Source organism: Brassica napus, chromosome A9 (assembly GCF_020379485.1).
Source record: "Brassica napus cultivar Da-Ae chromosome A9, Da-Ae, whole genome shotgun sequence".
NCBI lineage: Eukaryota > Viridiplantae > Streptophyta > Magnoliopsida > Brassicales > Brassicaceae > Brassica > Brassica napus.
Genome location: NC_063442.1, coordinates 40,901,734 through 40,924,304, shown reverse-complemented (window position 1 = coordinate 40,924,304; position 22,571 = coordinate 40,901,734). Strand labels below are relative to the sequence as shown.

Here is a 22,571-nt window from a genome sequence, read left to right as displayed (position 1 = left end):
TTTGTTTTTGAAAATCGAAAATTATGTTTGAAATCTTTTAAATTTTTTTTTTAAAATTAAAAAAAAAATTTATATATTTATTAGAATTCTAAATTTCACATTCTAATTTAAGTTTAGATTAGTTAATTCTAGGAGTATTAGTGTTTTTTACTCTTCATTAAAAATAAGGTTAAAATGATTAGTATAAACATGAAAAATAGTACTACAAATATGGTATTTACGGCAATTTTCCTAATTTAATTGCGTCGGATAGAACCTAAAAAGCCATATCTCGTCCATATCTGCAAAAGATTTTGGGAATTCCCCGCTACAAATTTTATATACTATAATGTATTACATTATAGTACAATTTGTAATGTCAGGACTCAGGAGTGCTTTCTTATATCATTTTCTATGATTATCTTTTATTGCATCCATCACATTACTTGAATCTCATGCAACATATACAATGTTTACCTCGCTGATTACCAATTATTATATTAACAATTTCTAAATAATATATATTACAGTCTATATATTGAAATAATAGACAGAGTAACACATACAGTTTTATATTTTTATCTATTTTTATGATATTTGTAAATTTAACATACGTTAAATATTGTATAGAATGGTGAAACCATTTTAACTGAAGAACATATATGTATAATGTATAACAGACATTAAAATTCAATGAACTTATTTTATTTGCTGTAATTATGTATTAATTTTAGTATATTACGTATATACGTTTTATTGATCACCAATACCCGTACATCACAATAGAGGTATATGCAAGGGTTAAAAATCGTTATATTGTTTGACAAAATAACACAGCTTCTAAGGTAGTAACCTTTTAGAACAAGCTACTTCACAAAACGCTATAAATATACAGTCGATTTAGCGCCGAAAAGATTAACGAAAAATAAATTAGTTTTTTTACCGGATTTTTTTTTAAACAAGTCGTCTCTCCTCTCTTCCTCCCCGACCTGACCTGGTCACATCCTCGACGGCTCCACTCTTCTATCTAATAGTCTTCCTTCTTCGTCGTTAACAAATTCCGAGATTCTTCTGAGAATCTCGTTTTGATCTCTCGTTCTTGACGATCAATTTATCTGTATCGACCGGTTCGAAATCGGGGTCAAACCGGATCCGAGCATTCTCCAGGTTTGGAATTTTTCAAAATTAATTTGGTCTGATGGGATCGGAGCCTCGGGATGAGCCGAGGCGCAAACTGGTTGACTTGCCCTTTCTTCACAAATTCAAGCTCTACAGCACTCACACGGTACACAATCTCATCCACTTTCTTTCATACATTATTTTTCCGGTTTGCATTTCGGTTTATGTTTGATGAGACTGTTTGGTTTCATATAATGTATAGTCTTTTGGTTGTTAGTTATTTCTGTTATAATTATTATATAATATTTCAACTCTACTTTTGCTTTATTGCTTCAAGATCACTACCGACCTCTTTTTTGGTTTGATGTAGAATTATTACTTGATTGGGAGAGACGAGAACAAAACCTTTTGGAGGATTCTCAAGATTGATCGAACCGACCCAACAGAGTTGAATCTGTTTGAGGATCCTACAAGGTATACTCATGACGAAATCGTCCAACTTAAAAAATGGATTAGTCGAGGGAACCAGAAGTTTGGTGGCCTTAAAGCAGAGACTACTTGCTATGGAATCATCGGTACTAAGCCTTGTCTTTGTGTTTTCTTTGTCGTTTAGTGGAGATCAATGATAATACTTTATGTGCAGGGTTTGTGAGATTCTTGGGGCCTTACTACATGCTGGTGATTAAAAGAAGAAAGAAAGTGGGTGAGATCTGCGGCCACGCTGTTTATGGTATAGCAGAGACTGAACAGATCATGATCCCATATCCTTCCCCTGAGACAAGAGTGGCTAATTCTTTAGCCGAGAGAAGGTATTTAATTGATCATTCTTGTAACGGTTATGTTATTCATATGAGAAAGAAAAACAAATCTATTGTGTGAACTTTAATTAATAGAACACACTTTCTTGTACTTATAGGTACAAGAATCTACTCAAAATGGTGGATGTTAGAAAAAACTTCTACTTCAGCTACACATATCACCTCATGTATACGCTCCAGACGAACGTATGCAACACTGAGAGTGGAGAGATTCATGACGAAACCATGTTCGTGTGGAACGAATATTTAACGCATGGGATCAGAAGGATCCTCCAGAATACAGTATGGACAGTTTCACTTGTATATGGATTCTTTCAACAGGTAAAGCCTATATGAATGGTTTATTCTAGAGATTTCCCAAAACTTTGCTAGCTCAAGTGACCTAATATATCTACTATTCATTTGCTCTGTACAGACTAAGTGTTCAGTATCTGATGAAGAGTTTGTATTGACTGTCATTGCTCGGCGTTCGCGCCATTATGCTGGTACAAGGTACTTCAACATCTTGATTTAATTTCTTCTTCTTAACATATATGTATTATGTCTCACGGACTAGTAGTCTTTGATATGCCTTTAAATATTAGCTAGAACAACATCGCCTCCTCTCTTTGTTAATGTGCAGATATTTAAGGCGTGGTATAAATGACGCAGGCAACGTAGCCAATGAGGTTGAGATAGAGCAGATTGTTACCAAAGAGGTTCCAGAGGGTCAGAAAGTCCCAATGACATCAGTTGTGCAGATGCGAGGCTCCATACCGCTATTTTGGTCACAGGAGACATCTGTGTTCACCCCACAACCCGACATTATATGTAAGCAACCATATGACATTGTCAGAAAAATGATCCTTAGTTCATTATCTTAACGCTTCTTTTCCTCACTATTACTTGTCACAGTGAACAATAAGGACGTGAAACACGTGGCCACTCGTCGCCATTTTGAAAATCTGAAACAGAGATATGGAAGGCTTATAATCATCATGAATCTTCTAAAGGTAGGGCTTTCTAGGACAAGTCAAGTCTTATACTAATGGTTTGGAATATTTAGTAACTTTTCTATTTTTGTGATCAGACAGGAAAGCATAGAGAGAGCATCTTACGAGCAGAGTTTGGAAAGGCAATCTCGTCTATCAACAAAGGCACCACGAGGGAGAACCATTTAAAGGCAATCCATTTTGATCTAAACAAACACTACAAAAGGTGATGCTTCATTTATGCACCTATATATATTAAGCATATATTAGTAGCTTGGTTTAATAAGTCTCCCCTTTTAAAAATTTCACCCCTTGAATTTTGCAGTGGAGCTGATGGTGCATTTGAGCATTTGTGTAACTACGGGAAGAGAGCATTGGAATTAATTAACTTGTTTTTCTGTGAAGCTCCTTTAGGTGTAGGAGCTGAAGCTGTAATTAACGACTCATTTTTCAAGTAACTTTTGTATGCATATATATATGTCCTTCAAATGAAGTCTATCTATGATTGTATTGCACATTTGTTGGTGAGTTCTAATACAAATGCTACCATGCTCCAGTAACCCTTTTATGAATGAGGATGAAGAGGCAACTAGTCCAGAAGAAGAAGCTTTGAAGGCAGATATATTTTCGCTTCAAAACGGGGTCTTGAGGTCAAACTGCATAGACTGTCTGGATCGTACCAATGTTGCTCAGTACGCCCATGGATTAGTAGCTCTTGCTCAACAGCTGCATCTATTAGGTATCACTGGACCTCCTATCGTCGACAAAAACAATCCCCTGGCAAAGAAATTGATGGAAGCTTACGAAAAAATGGGTGATGCAATAGCAATGCAGTATGCTGGCTCGGATGCACACATCAAGGTGATTTATTTTCCAACAGATTTTTCTTCTAGGCTTGAGATGGATCACTGAGCTATGTGTAACAACTTTAGAAAAATTATGGTTTAACAGATGTTTAGTGCTCTGAGAGGTGATTGGAACATGATGATGAAGCACCGTGATATGATTACAGCTGTGCGTCGCCACTACAACAACGCTTATATGGACAGTGAAAAGCAGAATGCCATCAATATGTAAGCTTCATTTTAGAAACTTTTTTTTTAATGTGTTTTCTTTACTCTAAAGATTTACTTCTCTTGACAGGTTCTTGGGGCAATCTGGGCCTCAATTGGGGAGGCCAGCCCTATGGGAGTTGCGTTCTGACCAGCACAACACTGGAAACCTAGATATAGAAAACCTGAGGTAACTAAACCAGTAGTCCAAGTAAACTTTTACCATAATTTAAAAGTTGACATAGACTAAATTATCTTCTAATTCACAATATGAACTTCAGGCCAAGAATTTCGAGATCCTTTTCTGATAACCTCCTCTTGGAGGGTTTGGATATTGAGGAGCTGATAAACGAAAATCCTCAGCCTTCACGTGAAGGATTAAACGGTGGCTGGGAAACCAATTCAGAAGTTGGATTCTTTGAGCCAGAACCAGCTTCTCCAAGGTTGTTCATCAAAGTTTCTTTAACTTGTTGCAAGCATTTGGTTGTTATTCCTTTCTGATTCTTCTTCATCCTTGATAACCATCTTCAGCGTCCACTTTGAAGATCATTTGAGAGGAACAGGATCCAAACAGATGTTTCCAGACAGTGGCTCTACGTCTGATTCTCAAGGGCTGGATGATGTACCTGGTTTTTCACACTCATACAATACTAAGTTCACCACCGCAGATGAAATGTTTGAACGTTGCAGGTACAAATTATCATTGATACTAGCATTCTGATATATTACCCTAGGGGCACTATGAAAACTCATTTACAATATTCAGACATTAACCTTGTTCTAAGTAAGTTGAGATATATATATACAAGTTTGGTGAATTAATGTTCTAAATGTTTCTTGTAGCTCCATGTCGTCAGATAACATGTTCAGCGACATAGCCGAGTCCTTCACTTCTACAACTGGCACGGACCATTTTGAGGTATTTTCCTTCATCATCATATCAGTCTTAACTACTCAAGTTCATGTAAAGCTTTTGCAAACAAAGACACTGACGCTGGGCGGTTTTTCTTTATAGTTTCTTCCAGGTCCGAGTCAAACAGAAGGTGAATATGTTTTAGTACCTGGCTTCTCAAATGATTTCTATCACTGGGTGCAACACGGAAGAGCATTTTCAAGGGTGTGGAGATGAAACTGTGGTATGCAGAGGAAGGTAACGCTGGTTACTTGGCACATACGGTAGGGTTGGACAGACATGATAACGTGAAGCACACGATAACAGCCACATCTTTGTAAATACCCGACTCAGCTTTGTAAAGATCCCCGTTTGTTGTTTCTCTTTTTTTTTTTTCTACCAAAATTGATTTCTATCTTCTTTTCTTTATCACCCACAAACTTTGAATTTTGTTTGTTTTAATCCTTGGACTATAGAGAGGGTTTGGTTTGGTTAATTTTGTAGTCGTTTGTTGTGATAACTGATAGCTTTTGATTATATAACAACAACAAAGTGTCTGATCATCTAGTTGAAACTTGAAACATATTAGAGTTTTTGCTTACTACATCACAACAAAGAAGTATATAAGAGATGAAACAACCCAGGTACATGATAACATTATAACAAGATCGTAAAGAAAAGGAGGGAATAAAGACATTACATAAGGATTATAAAAAAGTTGGAAAAAAAAAACTCTTCACTCAAATCACGGCTTCAAGGAAGAGAAGTCACTGGTAATACATGAGCTGCTGCGCGTTCTGGAAACCACCGTCATAGATGGCCTGGTTTGAACCAGTGGCCCCCATCGCAGCTTGCTTGAGAGCGTGTTGTCCCTGCGGGTGATGCATCATCGGATTCATTCCCGCCATCTTGCTCATCGCTAGTTGCCTCTCGTAAGCCAAGAGGTCGCTGGCTGAGAATCCAGGGATTGGTGCGGGACCTGGTGGAGGAAGCGGGTTCGATGCTGTTCCTGGTGGAGTTGGCTTGCTTCCCCAAGAACACTGTCGGAACAATAAACACACAGAGACTGTTTTAGCGTTCCCAAACCGGAGAAATGCAGTAATATAGTTAGTTAGTGTTACCTTCATCTGCCTGCCACCGAGGTAGGAATGTGTGTTCCCCAGCTGGATAGCGAGGGCGGCCTCTACATGAGTAGAGTATCTTACAAATCCAAAACCTTTGTCTCTTTGGATACGAACCTCCTCAATAACTCCAGCACCAAGAGAATAGAAGTGGCGGTGAAGATCAACCTGAGAAACCTGGAAAATTAAACAAAGTTTTATATCAAAGGTTGTGTGAAGCCAACAGAATCCCTATAACCACAATGTCTTGTTTCTTTACCTCTGGACCAAGATTCCCAACGTAGACAGTTGTGTACTGAGCATTGTTCTCTGGAGCATCACCGTTACATGTATCTTTGCCATCCTCTGCAAGAACACATAAGCAATGTTTCTTTGTTTCCAGGAAATTGTCATCGTTAAGTCTAATAAAACTTAGAACATACCAGAGACACCACTGGTTAGTTCCACAACACTTTTGGAATCAGAGCTGATCTTGTCCTCACCAGAAGTGGCTCCTTTCGTTGCCCAGTTGCAGCGAATCTGCCTGGTACCAAGCCATTTACCTGAAAATGCAAAGAAGAACCTCTTATCAATCATAAGCCAATAAAGGTAGATAACACTAAATATAGTCTTTTTAGGTGAGACAAACTTCATCATACACTCAACAACACCATGCGTTTAAATGAAACAAACCAAAGACATTTTTCACTAGTTGTAAGAAGCTTCTAAGCTCTAACCAATTCTCCCTAAATAACTGAAAATAATTTACATACCGCCTGCTTCATCTATTGCAGTCTGGGCATCCTGCACAGCGAAATAAGATGGGCAACAATCAATAAATGGCTAAAGTAAAACAAGTTCACAGATAAGGACTGAAAGAAGAAGAACAGTCTAGTACCTGCTGGTTTCGGAAAGAAACAAAACCAAATCCTCTTGAACGCCCAGTTTTCTGATCCCACATAACCCTTGCATCCCTACATACAACATCAAAAAAAAAAAAGATCAGAATGCAAATCTCAAACTTTTCACTTCCAACGGCAGCAGTAAGCAACTGAAAAAACTTACGAGCAACTTGGGTAGACAGAGAAGCAACTAAACAGCATTGCATCAGTAACCTCCGGGCTCAAATCCCCAACAAATATATTAAAGTGAGCTGCACCGTGAAAGATTGCAACCGTGTGTCATGTTAACAGCTAGAAAACCTCAAGCCCTATATAAGTGTATGAACCAAACCTGATGTATCCTCCCTCTGGCCACTAGCATAAGCCCAGTTCACTTTGATAGGCTGTCCAAACCTGCAAAATCACATCAACCAATGTAATACAATCCAAACCTAGCAAAACGGAGCTAAGTTCCTCATGCTATATTTGTTAATCCAAGTAATAGACTTACAAATGCCTTCCATTGAGAGAGAGGATAGCCAGACCAGCAGATCTTCGGTCAAAGTAGTGGACAAAACCATAGGAAGACTCCTCATTTCAAATCAACACCAGAAGATCAGACCATATACCAATCATAAGACACAGCATCCTAAAACAGATTAGCATAGTAACTAACCTGTTCTTTCCTAATAAGCTTACAGCTTTCCACAGGACCAGTGCTAGCAAAAACCTCTTGGAGCAGAGGTTCCGTCACCTGAATATGGACGTTTCCAACGTACCTGCAATTTCAGAAAAGGTAAGACCAAGGAACAAAAAAAATAAAACAGCACATAACCAACACTTTTAGCAAACGTATTCAATTCAATGAGTGAAAAATAGCAAAAATAATGAGAGAAAAGCTTAATACTTTTGACAAACGCATTCATTTAATTCAATGCACAGTTATCAATACATCTTTGAAGTATGACTAATTTTGAAATTCACAAGAAACTGGAAACTTGAGCTCATTACTAGAGACAACATTAGGCCAAAAAACATATGCAAAAGTGAACAAAAAAATACCCAAAAAAAAAGAAAGGAAAAAAAAATCCTAAAACTCACACACTGCGGCAAGAAGTTGGATCAAAACCAGGGGGAAGATTTCCACTTGGGATTGGTTCTATCTGCAAAAACAATAAAATGAAAACCAAAAAAAAATGAAAAAAAAAAAGGATAAGGGAAAAAAACTTTCTTCCTAAATCACCCTTTTATCTATAGAACGTCTCAGCTACTTAGAGCTACGGATCATTTTTTGTATTTTGAGTTATTAGACCAAACAACTAAAGCCAATCACTTAACGAGAAGCAAGTCTAATTGTTTGTGACAATAATCCCATAAAAAGCATAACTTTTCTCTCGTTTAACCAATCAGATTAACGAAAGAGAGAGAATCACACAAATGAAAACAAAAGGGTATATATGGTAATAGAGAGAAAGAGCAAACCTGAGGAGCGGTGAGGAGTCCGGGATGGTAGAGAGACTGTTGCTGCATCAAAGCTTGCTGCATCATCGCTTGTTGCTGTTGCTGCTGCTTCAATCTCTGCATTTTTATCTTTGATTTACTTTTTCTCCCTAGGGCTCGAAAGTATTTTTCTTGGTTTCCGAGAAAAAAAAAAACAAAAACGAAGAACAGAGAAAGAGAAAAAAAAAAGAAGGAAGTCTCTTGATAGAAAGCGAAAGGAAGCAAGCAATCGAGTGGCTCTTACGAATTTTATTGAAATTGATTTGTGTTATTTTATTAGTTTTTATTACATCGATAAGCTAAAGTCACAAGCTGTAAGAAAATGTTAAATTTGGTAGCCAATGAGATGTGGGCACGTTAAGTAATGGCTCAGACCAATCGCTGTCTCGAAGCAGACACGCCTTCGATTAAATGAAACCTGACATCTAATTCACAAAAACGTCCCTTATTTTACTGGAAATTAAAGATACACCGTATAAGTTTATTAATTTTACAAATTACACCCTAAAATAAATGCAACTGCTGCCCTTTGGACAAATTAGGTTTCTCTTTTCAGTAAGAGAGACTAGGACTCAAATTTGAAAATTGTTTAGCAAGGAATCTGCAGAAGAAGGAAAGAATGACACTCATAGGGTAGTAGCTGACAGAGAAGTTAGTTGAGAGCAATGAAGAGTAAGGATCCAAAGATAGTTATTAATTAACCTTTAGTTATTATAAGTTATAACCAAGGTGGCTCTATGTTATCCCTTGCCCTTGGTCAGCTTTTGTGAATCTCTTTTGTCATCATCTACCTTGAATTTTATCCGTTATCAAAGATAACAAATACGTCAAAAACATTTACTGAACATTTTGTACATGTGGCATGGGTTTTGGATGAGGTCACTGGAGTGTTGGAACTGAAGGTTGAGTGTGCAACTGGTCTTAGATGCCTCTTTACATGTATCGGCTTGACCAGGCTTTGGTGCAACGAGATGTGCTTTTGTAACTTTTGTTCATGTGTATTAGTATGTTAAGAGCATCTCCAATGGTGCATCAAAATGAGAGAAAATATAAAAAAATAAAGGAAATTCTTTTCTAATGGTACTTCATTTTGAGAGAAAAAATGAAGATACGAACAGGATTCCCTCAGATTTTAAGGAACACTATTCACAATCTCATTTTGATGTAAAGCTTTTTTTATTTACATAATAGACCTTTATTTTGACAATTTTTATTTTATGCATAAACAAAACATTAACATTAAACATAATTTTTATAACTTTATATCCATTATGTATATACCGATTAAACTTCTTAAAATATAATTACCAATAATTAATTATTAAAATATAATTTATAATTTTATAAATTATAATATATAATTAAAAGAAAATAAAATAGAAAACAATACCATCGAGATACATAACTAATACAAAGTGGGAAAAATATGATAATAGTACTGTTTGAGTAAAATTATACTATTACTTTGTATGTTGTTATGTAATTTTATTAATATAATAAATATTTGTTTTTTATAAGTTAAAGTTTAGTTAAATTGTAGAATTTAAAAATAAATGAGTATAGTCTAAAATCTTATAAAATAAAAGGTTTTATTTGCAATAAATAAGAAGTTGAAAAATGAATATAATAAGAATTGAGAGAGAAAATGAAGGAAACCATTGGAGCAAATCACAATCTCATTTTGAGTTTACATAATTTTAAGGAAAAAATGAGGGAAACCATTGGAGATGGTCTAAGTCCCACATTGGTAATTTCATAGTCATTCAAATAATATATAATACACATGAGCCAATTCACCTATCGCTTTAAGGTTTTGGGCTGAAAGCTCGTGTTTATCATGGTATCAGAGCATGTTTCGATCGTTGGGGCACCCATGGATATAGTCACACAATAAAACTCCACGCATCAGATGGTCACGCTTGAGCGTGAGGAGGGGGTGTTAGTCAGTTAAGTCCCACATCGATAATCTTATAGTCATTCAAGTGATATATAATACACATGAGCCAATTCACATATTGCTTTAAGGTTTTGGGTTGAAAACTCGCGTTTATCAATGTGTACAATTCAAAGTAGTCGTCATTCTATAGCTGAAATTTTGTAACTTAACTCCCAAGTGTGTTATAATCTAAAGTTTACTATTGCATTCTATAAATATTCATCTCAAATTATGTATACATACTCCAGGGAGACGAGGACAAGCAAAAAAACACTTAAATGAGTCAGAGGATGGAAACGTTAATATGAAAACTCAGTTCCTATCAAATGTTGAACAAGCTTTACTATAGCCTGAGTTCCAGATCTTTCGAACACTGGCCTTCTTCTTCAATCTTTATAGAAGTGTTTTTATCGCCTACTGGTTTGGGGTGGGACATGGTTTGAGCAACAGCATTCTCCGGTCGTTTTGACGACTGTCCCGATTCAAGCGGTTGACCGTGGGCAGTCTCTGGCTTTGGAGGATAATGATGATGTCCCCCATTTTGGTTAACTTGGTATGGAGCTCTAGCCACAGCTCTGTAATGACAAAACAAACACAAAAGAAATGAAAATCACGTGGCTGGTGAAGTATATTTATTAGGAAGGAACATTTAGGGTAACATCTGTTAAAAGAATTATTAATCTTTTGAAGTAACTATAGTGATTGGAACGTTAGGACATAGTCCAAAAAAGAACATTAGAACGTTTGGTCAATTTAATTCTTACCTGTCTTTCCGTTTAGCAAAGAATCGATGAAGAGAAGCTCTACGTGCTATACGTTCCACGACCTGATTTTCTTGTTGCTGCTGTGGATTGATATCCATAGAATCTGTGGGCTCGTTGAGATCAGGAAGAACCATGTTGCTTTTGTTGTTGTTGTTATTTTCGACATTGATTTGCGTCTGAATGTTGTTGGTGTTGTTATTTTCGACATTGATTTGTGTCTGAATGTTAACCTCAGTCACAGGCTTGGCTTTCTTTGCAACTTCCATGATCTCTTTGGCTTTGTCTGCAGGGAACTCATTGTATACTAAAACTTGACCTCCAAAGAATATGGTCAACTGGGAACTTCCCGAGTCTGATGCTGGTTTACTGTAAACAAAAAAAAAACGATTTCAGAACAAAACCATTTTAAAACGGTGATTAACCGAGTATTACATTCTCTAGTCTCCTAATCAAAAGAAAGTAACCGCAGGATCAAAAGAGTAGTATTAATAATAGACCTGAGGTTGGTATCTTTGGCTTTGCCTCCAGATGGTGGAGACGGTTCGGCTTTTGAATCCCTCTGAAACACATCGAGGGCTCTGGTCTCCGAAACTGCCTTTTGCATAGCATTTTGTTTCCCTGTATAAACATAATAAAAAAACTCTGGTCAGGTTTATTCCAGAATAAATCCTTAAAATAAATAAATTAAAAGACGCGGCGATACATCTTGTTTGAGAGATTCATGAACCATATTCAATCAACTCATAAATTCTCTTTTAAAAGTGTTTTTTTTAATATTCATAATTACAAGAGAAGGTGAAGAAACAAAACTAGAACTAAGGTCAGAGTCTATTTACAAGTGGCAGCCGTGAGAGAGAGGAAGAGATAAAGTACCTGGTGGACAGGAGTATCCGGGCAACCCGAGATCCGAGTCAGGCTTTCGGGTCAAGTCAAGATTTATATTCCCGAAACTACCCTTCTCCTTCAAGTAACGGCTGAGCAAACTACATCTCCGGGTAAAACTGGACTTCTCCGGCGGCGGTCCTAGTGCCTTTGCATTTTCTTTTCTCGACATCTTGTAACTTGTAAGTGTCAGAAAGAAGAAAGTCTCCAGAGTCTTTTCTTGTTTTAATTGCTATCTTCTTCTTTTTGTTGGTGCGTGTTTTGCTCGTCGAATGGGAGAGTACAAGAGGGATGGGTGTAGAGCCCATTTTCTATGGCTTTAATAGCCTCCAATAAACTAAAGAAAAACAAAAAAAAAATGTTTTTAGTAAAAAGAAATTCACTACTAATTACAATATTTAGATTAATACTTAATGATATTTCTATGTTTGACTAAAAACAGTGTGTGAATTAGTACTTAATGATATTTCTATTTTTGATTGATAGATTAAACAAAGTTAGTTGTATGGCATAATCCACAATTAATGATAAACAAATAGCTTTCTTGTGAAAGGCTAAGGAGTTTTCATACGACATGATTAACAATAACTAGATTTCCACCCGCACAACCGTGCGGGTATATATTTTCACATTTATATATATAGATATTTGTTTTACATAATTATTATATATTTTTAATGTTACTCACATATTTAAATGTTTGTATAATTATGCCAAATATAATAATTTTATAGTTTTCATGCTGTAAATTAAAATCATCACATATATATGTTGCTTATTATATATTTGTCTTATTGAATTTGCGTTTGATTACTAAACTAAATTTTTAATGCATGAAACAACATATATGAAAACAATTTTGTATTTAATTAATTATAATCATGATCCGTAATTCAAATCGCTAGATTTTTTAAGAAATTTTTAATGTTTATTAATTTTATATAATAAATTATTGTATATTAAAAAGTTTAAGATAAGTTCAATTTTTATACATGTATTACATAATTTACTAATATTAACCCGTTTTACCAACATATTATATTTTTAGCACAAAAATTTTATATTTATGAAAATAAAATATGTTAACTTATCAATTTAAAATAATTTTATCATATTTTCTTCCATATAACATTTTTTATTTTTTTAAATCATAGATATTATTATAAAATTGATAAAATAGGATATAATTTTATTCTTTTAGTAACATTTCATTACTAATTAGAAAATTAGTTGAAAATATTTATATTCAATTTATGACAATTAAGATCTTATTATAATCTTTTTCAAGAGATTTGTTAGAATTTTAATTTTTTTAAAAAAAAATTAAAAGATATAAAAGATATTATGATTAAAGTAGTTAAAAATATTATGTATATTAGCATTAGTGATATACATTTAATATAAAATTTAAATGATGGTCCAAATAAAAATATCACTCATCAAAAAATCATTATTTTTATTTTATTAGAAAACAAATTTGAAAAAATTAAAATAAAAATAAATATTTATTTCTAACAAAATCTTTAAAAATTATTAGTAAATGTATTTGTGAAATTAATTAATTTCATTTTATTTAAATTTTCGTTTATAAACCAAAACTATATTCAATTTTAATTTCTAATTATATTTTATGATAATTTAAATTAAAACTAACTAATTTTTGAAAGTTAATTTAAAAAGATTCTAAGAAGATTTTAAAAAGATTTTGTTAGAACATTTTAAATATATTTATTTGTATTTCAAATAAAATGATAAAGATATTAAAATATATAATAATCAACTTATGTAAAATATAATATTTTTTAGGAATAGTCCAAACTAAAAAAATCACACATGAAAAGAAGTCATGACTTCTGTTTTAATATATAAGATGACATTAACGTAAATAATTCATCGTTTAATTATTTATTGTTTTCTAAGTTGGTATAACAAATATATCGCCTATCTTATCATTAAAATATGTTCACATTTGTAGGTTTAAGTTGGTACAGTCTATCTATTTACGGACGGTCAGATTTAAAACTTAGACTAGAATTTTTTTGTTTTTTCGGTTAGAATTTCTCGCACGTTTTCTTTACGCGTACTTGTAAAATAATAAAAAGAACCGACGAGAAACGTTATTAAACGTCGTTAGCCAACCAGTTACAAATTCATAAAGAGCCCCAAAGATGCTCATATCTACATAATTGCCCTTACAAAAGAACTCACATAGTCACCTTAATGGTCACAGTCGTTGCCCTTCTCAGGAATGCGTTAGATAACGTTAACGGCAACTCGAGTTGAATAGTATGTGGGGTCATATCCCTTAATTTCGTGGGATATTAATTCAAAAGAATAATGATACACTAGTCTTGGACCCGACACAAGTTTTAAAACACGTGACTTAAATAGAGTAATCCGGTAATATTGCGACAAGTGGCACCAATCCCTCCGGCGCACTCACTGGCAAATGGCAATAGTAATGTGTGATTCGCGTTTTTCCCACTTCCTATAGAAAGAAAGGGAAAATCTTTTTTTCTTTTTGGATCAACAGAAAGGGCAAATATTTTGTTCTGCTTCTACCTAATTAGATTGGCCATATACAAAAAATTAATTGACTCAAAGGGACTTTCACAGATGCAGTAATCAATACGTTGCTTCCCAATTACGCTCGTTCAAAAAACATGTCCTAAAAATAGAAGCGACTTTATAACTTTTACCTAATAGTCTAATAGTGTTGTTGCTGGGACTAAATAAAGTTGGCATGGAGCCAACCGGTAGATAAATGTAATCGAATCAACAATCGGTTAGTCGGGTTGGTAACTCCATATCTGTACGCCACTTGTGGCCATGTCAATGCTTCAATGTAAACAAACCAAACGTCCGTTGAATAAAAATTGGATAACAAATGGTCCGTGACAAATAAAAAAGGATAACAAATGGCTTTGGGTCCTTTTGAAAGTGAGAGAGAGATACTATTGGCTACATTTCTTAACGAAATTTCTTCGCAATTCACACCTAACTATGGCTCATCTCCTTGGGGGAGTTTCTTCGTAGAAACGTCACAAAATACGCCTAATAATGTCAAAAATACTTACGCGTAGTATTTTGACTCATGTCATTCACTCCTTAGAGATTAAAAAATTTTCAACAACTCAAACTATGGTAAAGTTCACTAAACACTAACCCAAGATCTTATTGGCATAGGCCAGAGGTTGACTGTTTCTATTAAAGAAACAAGCTAGTCAAAACCCTCAAAGGTCCATCCATCCCCCTTTTAAAATCTTGTGAACTCTATTTTCAGACGTAGAAGCTCTTATAACTACAACGGCCATGCTATCAAATCAAACTGTTGGGATACAGTTTCTATGGGGGTACTCCAAAGCCTTAATTGATCTTCATATACAAGAAAGAACTCTACATCAAGTAAACAAGCTAGCTAAACCCTTAAAGATCCATCCTTGTTAGCTCCATCCTTAGACTAATTAGTATGGCTGTGCTATCAAAGTCAAGCTCCTAGAAGACAGTTTCCATGATGCCTTATCTGATATATTCGTATAAAGGAAACAACTCTGCATCAAAGATCGAAATGACTCTTCACCTCATGTTTCAATATCTCTCAAGTCTCAAAGAGTTGAGAGCCACTGTAAATACTCGATGAACTCATCTCCGGCCTCTAAATCCACAACCTCCACCGTGCCGCCACGACGACTGCTCCCGGTGAAAAACGAACTCGAGCTTCTAAAGGACAGAGCACGGGAAGATACACCACGAGAGAGAGATCTCAGCCAGCTCCTGGAACCATCGTGAGCTACATCCGCTGCAATACTCGCTGTTTCCTTAGCGTGACCGAGAGGAGAGCGGCAGAGAGGACAGGTCTTGTTCGAGATGAGCCAGGTGCTGATGCAATCGAGGTGGAAAGCGTGGGAACAGAGCGGGAGACGACGTAGTTGATCCTCAGGCTTGAACGGCGACAAGCAGATGGAGCAATCGCCGAGGGATGGAGAGCGAGCAACGCAGAGACGTCGGATGAGAGAAGGGAGTGATGGAGGGAGGAGAGAGCGAGCTCGGAGACGTCGGACGAGAAAAGAGATGGAGACGGTGATCGAGACGGCGACGAAGATGATGAAGACACTTATCGCGATGGGATCCATCGTTCCCGATTCGACGCAATCGGAATTTCGCGCTTTGATCTTCCGATTCTAATTTTTTTGAATTTCTTTCTTTGGGTTTGGGAGATTCCTGGCAAAAGTGTGGGATCTTTACTCTGCGTCTTACGTTTTCGGTTTTGATTTATGTAATGGGCTTGGGCTGAAGCCTCGTTATTTCTTATGTTTTGGGCCGAAATAAGGTAACATTTAAATTTTACCCATGAGACCCTCCACTACCTCCGCACTTCAGACGCAAAGAAGTACTGCTCTATGGCTGTGAAAACAGATATGAGTAAGGCTTACGATCGCATCGAATGGAGCTTCGTGAGGGAAGTATTGAAGCTGCTCGGTTTTGACCCTATATGGATATCATGGATCATGTGTTGTATTGAATCTGTGTCATACAGCTTTCTCATCAATGGATCACCGCAGGGGTCAGTAAAGCCGTCTCGCGGGCTGAGGCAAGGTGATCCTCTCTCGCCTCACATTTTCATACTGTGTACCGAGGTCCTCTCAGCACTATGTGAGAAAGGCCAAGCAGATGGCTCCCTGCCAGGAGTGCGAGTAGCCAGGGGATGTCCGGCAATCAATCATCTCCTCTTTGCGGACGACACAATGTTCTTTTGTAAATCAAAGGCTTCTTGTGTCTCTGCCCTTATGAAGATCTTATCGACTTATGAAGCTGTATCGGGACAAAGAATCAACCCTCAGAAGTCAGCGATTACATTCTCGGCAAAAACCCCACCAGAAGTCCGAGCTCGGGTAAAGGAAGCAATGGCTATAGAAGCGGAAGGTGGTATCGGGAAGTATCTTGGGCTTCCCGAGAACTTTGGCCGAAAGAAGAGAGATATTTTTGCTGCCATTGTAGACAGGATTAGACAAAAATCCCACAGCTGGTCCACTAAGTTTTTATCTTCGGCCGGGAAACAGATTATGCTTAAGTCGGTTCTTGCAGCTATGCCGTGCTATACGATGTCTTGTTTTAAGATCCCACTCTCCTTATGCAAACAGATACAGTCTCTCCTAACCCGGTTTTGGTGGGATGCTAATCCGGAAAAGAAAAAGATGTGTTGGGTTGCTTGGTCTACACTAGCGCTACCAAAGTACGCAGGGGGACTCGGATTCCGCGACGTCGAAACCTTCAATGATGCTCTGTTGGCTAAAATTGGATGGCGAATTATTAAGGAGCCACAGTCACTGCTGGCCAGAGTTTTGCTCGGAAAATATGCTCGCGACGCCTCCTTTTTGAACTGCTCAGTGCCGGCCAGCGCCTCACATGGTTGGAGAAGCATTTTAGCAGGAAGAGAGATCTTAAGAAAGGGTCTAAGCTGGATGGTGGGAAATGGAGAATCGATCAATGTCTGGAGTGAGCCATGGTTATCTTTTAACTCTCCCACTCAACCAATGGGTCCTCAGCCTTTCCACTCTATGTCGTTGAAGGTTAGTGATCTATTATGCCCATTAACCAACAACTGGGACCTCGACAAGATCAGACACCATCTTCCTCAGTATGAGGACACTATCTTACAGATAAAAACTAGCTCTGTCCCATCTTTGGATACACTAATGTGGCTGCCGGAAAGCTCTGGTTCCTATTCAACCAAGACGGGTTATGGTCTGGGAATGCTAGCAAATAGAGGTCAAACTGAGGAGGACACAAGCTTTAATTGGCTGAAGAATATCTGGAACATCGACACATCACCAAAGATCAAGGACTTTATCTGGAAAGTGGTGAGGAAGGCTATTCCTGTGAGTGCAAACCTGGAAAGGAGAGGATTTTCCCCTTTTGTCTGCAAAAAATGTGGGGCTCCGGAGGATGATCTCCATGTCTTCCTGAAGTGCCCGGTGGCTGCAGAAGTCTGGAACCTCGTTCCAACGCGTTTTGCTCCGTCTCCATCCCTCTCATCTGTGTCTGATATGATAATAGGGGCGCAAGGAATGATTCCACTGCCACCAACTGGCCTTACCTCTCCTATTTGGCCATGGATTTTGTGGAATCTTTGGAAAGCTAGAAACTGTCTGATCTTTGAAAACAGAGCATTCACAGCGCAGGAGATCGCCTTGAAAAGTATAACAGATGCAAAGGAATGGAGCTCTGCTCTATCTCAACGATCACCAAACGCCTTCCCTCAAGAGCCCGCACACGTTCTTCCTGCTACACGCTCCCCTCGTCCCCCTTCATCTTTCCCTTCGGGGATTGTGATTGCAAAGGTTGACGCAGCTTGGGATGCAAAAACAAAATCATGCGGCCTGGGAGGTATATTTTCGGGTGAGAATACCCCCATCCTTCCAAACCTATGCGAGTCCCAAAACCATGTATCATCAGCATTAATGGCCGAAGCCATGGCTGTCCGTCTTGCAGTCGTTACTGCGGTTTACTCAAACGTCCGATCCCTGGCAGTTCTCTCTGATTCACTATCTGTCATCAAGCTCTTGAAGACTGGTGGTACTCAGCCTGAACTTTTCGGTATCATGTTTGATATCTATCACTACTTATCTTATTTTGATGTTATATCCTTTACTTTCATCTCTAGAAACTTTAATGGAGAGGCTGATAATGTGGCAAAATCAGCTCTCTCTTTGCTTGTAACCAACTCCTTAGTGGGAGTGTAAACTTTTTATAAGTAATGCATGTTTGTTTGATCAAAAAAAAAAGGTAACATTTAAATTTAATACACCAAAGAGGTGGTCATTTAAGATTTCACTACGAGGAATGTAATAAGAAGAAGAAATATTAATCTTTATAAGTTAAAGGTTATCCACCTTAAAATGTAGGCGTGAGGCATTTCACTTGGATCCGAGAACCCAAAACCCGACCCAAAAAATCCAGGTTCGGGTGGGAACCAAACTGATATTTTTATCCTATTGGATCTTGGTGTAAAGGACCCGCAAACCCGACTCGACCCGAAATCTAAAAGTTACCTGAAACTTCATATCCCTTATATATTAAAGGAGAAGCATTGTAATAAATGCATTCACACTATAATAGACACGTGGCAGCTTCACAATGATTTGATAATAAATATGCTAATGCATTCACACTATATTCATAAATGTGTTCACACTATATACTTTTTATTTTTTTAATATAAAACTCATATGCATGGTTCCAATAAAACTTTGGATTTTTCGGTTCGAATCAAAACAAATAACGAATCAAAAGCTAAACTATATATATATTATTTTTATTGTTTACCGATAAAGTTGGGCAAAATATTAATAAGTTTTGATTCAATTCGTTATCCGTTTTGAATTGAACCAAAAAATATGGATATCCGTAACTTTACGAAGCAAATCAATTACTAAAACACAATTAAAGAAAAGCAAATCACAAATACCAATATTTTTAAGAGCGATTATCAAATTCGATCTATTATATGCATATATATACATATATGTACAGAATTATATATATATATATATATATGTTATATATATTATAGTTTATATAAGTTTTACAATATTTTTATAAATTAAATTTATTATATTAGGTATTAAAATTTAAAAAGTAAATAATATTTTATTTTTGTAATAAAACGTTATTATTAAATTTTCAATTATTTTTTTTAATTTTATTTACGGATCAAATCGAATATTCTTTAAAATTCTAAATCATTTCGGATATCATAATCACCGACTATCCAAGTGGCTAAAGATTGAATCGACATGAATGTCTTCAAATACTCGGATATTCGATCTGTGCCCACCTCTATTTACGGATACAGTTGATTTTTTTATATAAAAAAATTCACTAATATCAAGGCCTTTTTACCTTTTAATTAATTTTAATTTTATCTTTCATGTATTATTTAGAACAAAAATGTCATTAATATTAATTAACAATATCTTTATATATTTATCATTTATTTTTATATAATTTTATATACACATACATGTGCACCTTGATGTGAAAACTTTATAAGTATTTACCACTACTGAAGTATCTATTTTTTTTGGAAGTTGAAATATATTTTTTTCTTAATGCTTCTTTCACGACCGACCAAATTGTAGTGAAATGATTAGTCTTAATAATTTTCTTTTCTTTTTCTTGAACTATTATCCGTTTACAAACTATAATATGAAACCATTGTTTCGACATGACGATTATCTAAAATTTATAACATAAAAATAAACAAATAATAATAATTTTTGGTTTCTACCGAAAAAACTAAAAAATAAAACATTCTAACAGAATAAACCAAAAAAATAATTTAAAACTGAACCAATATCCAGATTAAACAGATTTAATGTGTTTTTATTAAAAAATAACAAAACTAATAATCACATCCCGCGCAAGGCGCGGGTTATTACCTAGTATTCCCTTATATATTAAAGGAGAAGCATTGTAATAAATGCATTCACACTATAATAGACACGTGGCAGCTTCACAATGATTTGATAATAAATATGCTAATGCATTCACACTATATTCATAAATGTGTTCACACTATATACTTTTTATTTTTTTAATATAAAACTCATATGCATGGTTCCAATAAAACTTTGGATTTTTCGGTTCGAATCAAAACAAATAACGAATCAAAAGCTAAACTATATATATATTATTTTTATTGTTTACCGATAAAGTTGGGCAAAATATTAATAAGTTTTGATTCAATTCGTTATCCGTTTTGAATTGAACCAAAAAATATGGATATCCGTAACTTTACGAAGCAAATCAATTACTAAAACACAATTAAAGAAAAGCAAATCACAAATACCAATATTTTTAAGAGCGATTATCAAATTCGATCTATTATATGCATATATATACATATATGTACAGAATTATATATATATATATATATATATGTTATATATATTATAGTTTATATAAGTTTTACAATATTTTTATAAATTAAATTTATTATATTAGGTATTAAAATTTAAAAAGTAAATAATATTTTATTTTTGTAATAAAACGTTATTATTAAATTTTCAATTATTTTTTTTAATTTTATTTACGGATCAAATCGAATATTCTTTAAAATTCTAAATCATTTCGGATATCATAATCACCGACTATCCAAGTGGCTAAAGATTGAATCGACATGAATGTCTTCAAATACTCGGATATTCGATCTGTGCCCACCTCTATTTACGGATACAGTTGATTTTTTTATATAAAAAAATTCACTAATATCAAGGCCTTTTTACCTTTTAATTAATTTTAATTTTATCTTTCATGTATTATTTAGAACAAAAATGTCATTAATATTAATTAACAATATCTTTATATATTTATCATTTATTTTTATATAATTTTATATACACATACATGTGCACCTTGATGTGAAAACTTTATAAGTATTTACCACTACTGAAGTATCTATTTTTTTTTGGAAGTTGAAATATATTTTTTTCTTAATGCTTTTTCTTTCACGACCGACCAAATTGTAGTGAAATGATTAGTCTTAATAATTTTCTTTTCTTTTTCTTGAACTATTATCCGTTTACAAACTATAATATGAAACCATTGTTTCGACATGACGATTATCTAAAATTTATAACATAAAAATAAACAAATAATAATAATTTTTGGTTTCTACCGAAAAAACTAAAAAATAAAACATTCTAACAGAATAAACCAAAAAAATAATTTAAAACTGAACCAATATCCAGATTAAACAGATTTAATGTGTTTTTATTAAAAAATAACAAAACTAATAATCACATCCCGTGCAAGGCGCGGGTTATTACCTAGTATTAGGTATTATGAGTGTTTCAGTATATTTTTGATATCATGAGTATTTTCCTTAAGTTTCGAATATGGGTTTTCGGGTAACCTGAACCCGATCCGAGGATCCGAACGCATGTATTCTTAGAGCATTTTTTAGTTAAAAGTTAAGAGACGGTTTCTTATATTCCGCTAAGAATCCCAACTTAAGAGTATCATTATCTCTGGTTTTTTATGGTGAGGTTCTTAGAGAAATATAAAAAACTGTTTTTAAATTTTTAACTAAAAAGTTAAGAAACTGTTTCTTAAATAAACATGCTCTTATACACATGTATGTATATTTCAAGAACATGTTTTGTTCTATGGACCGAAGTGCACACAGATCAACTCATGCAAAAAAAAGAGGTATAAATATATGTGGAGACTGCGGATGCATAAAAAAAATCTTCTAAATAAGAGACTCCTTTCATTATTATTTTTTTCAATTTTCTCAAGAAGAGTTTGAATCTGCATAAATCATAAAACAACAAAGCATATCTCACGTATGTTTTAGGAAAGAGAAGCATATATAATAGAAGCTTAAGAGATTCTCTTATGTCTTTTTTTTTTGGACAAACCTAAATTTTATAGATCATTAAACTCCATCCATGGAGCAATTGTTCAAAGTAATGATAATTGACAAAAATGCCAAACCGGCTAAACAAACCGTTATAACAAAGTAGATAACAAACACACAAAGGATAAGAGCAAACACCATAGCTAAGCAACTAAAGTCGTGGAGGAGTCCTCTACCCTCGACGCCAATAATACAAAGGTTTGAAATGCTGCAAAGGGATTTAGATAGCATGTAGAGTGCTCTAAAATCCAAGA

The 22,571-nt window shown here is 35.0% G+C and overlaps 3 protein-coding genes and 1 pseudogene across 3 annotated transcripts; 1 reads left to right on the top strand and 3 right to left on the bottom strand.

Moving 5' to 3' along the window:
• Window positions 1-901: 901 nt before the first annotated feature.
• LOC106436833 (phosphoinositide phosphatase SAC5) lies at window positions 902-5,398 on the top strand. The gene is made up of 16 exons (XM_013877779.3): window positions 902-1,264; window positions 1,469-1,673; window positions 1,742-1,907; window positions 2,015-2,237; window positions 2,332-2,408; window positions 2,539-2,726; window positions 2,811-2,908; window positions 2,986-3,113; window positions 3,213-3,341; window positions 3,445-3,748; window positions 3,839-3,960; window positions 4,031-4,129; window positions 4,221-4,382; window positions 4,471-4,629; window positions 4,783-4,858; window positions 4,955-5,398. The coding sequence occupies exons 1-16, from the start codon at window positions 1,178-1,180 to the stop codon at window positions 5,066-5,068; spliced, it is 2,337 nt and encodes a 778-aa protein (XP_013733233.2). The 5' UTR covers window positions 902-1,177; the 3' UTR covers window positions 5,069-5,398.
• LOC106436834 (oligouridylate-binding protein 1B) lies at window positions 5,371-8,577 on the bottom strand. The gene is made up of 12 exons (XM_013877780.3): window positions 8,295-8,577; window positions 7,914-7,975; window positions 7,489-7,591; window positions 7,324-7,400; window positions 7,165-7,226; window positions 6,997-7,084; window positions 6,830-6,905; window positions 6,705-6,735; window positions 6,375-6,494; window positions 6,212-6,297; window positions 5,953-6,129; window positions 5,371-5,871 (listed from the first exon to the last, which is right to left on the bottom strand). Exons 1-12 carry the CDS (start codon window positions 8,394-8,396, stop codon window positions 5,599-5,601), a joined length of 1,257 nt encoding a protein of 418 aa, XP_013733234.2. The 5' UTR covers window positions 8,397-8,577; the 3' UTR covers window positions 5,371-5,598.
• A 1,851-nt stretch (window positions 8,578-10,428) lies between these two features.
• LOC111200390 lies at window positions 10,429-12,217 on the bottom strand (annotated as a pseudogene).
• Window positions 12,218-15,499: 3,282 nt separating this feature from the next.
• Window positions 15,500-16,027, bottom strand: LOC106436832 (E3 ubiquitin-protein ligase ATL4). Its single transcript, XM_013877777.3, has one exon. The coding sequence runs from the start codon at window positions 16,025-16,027 to the stop codon at window positions 15,500-15,502; it is 528 nt and encodes a 175-aa protein (XP_013733231.2).
• Between the last annotated feature and the right edge of the window lie 6,544 nt (window positions 16,028-22,571).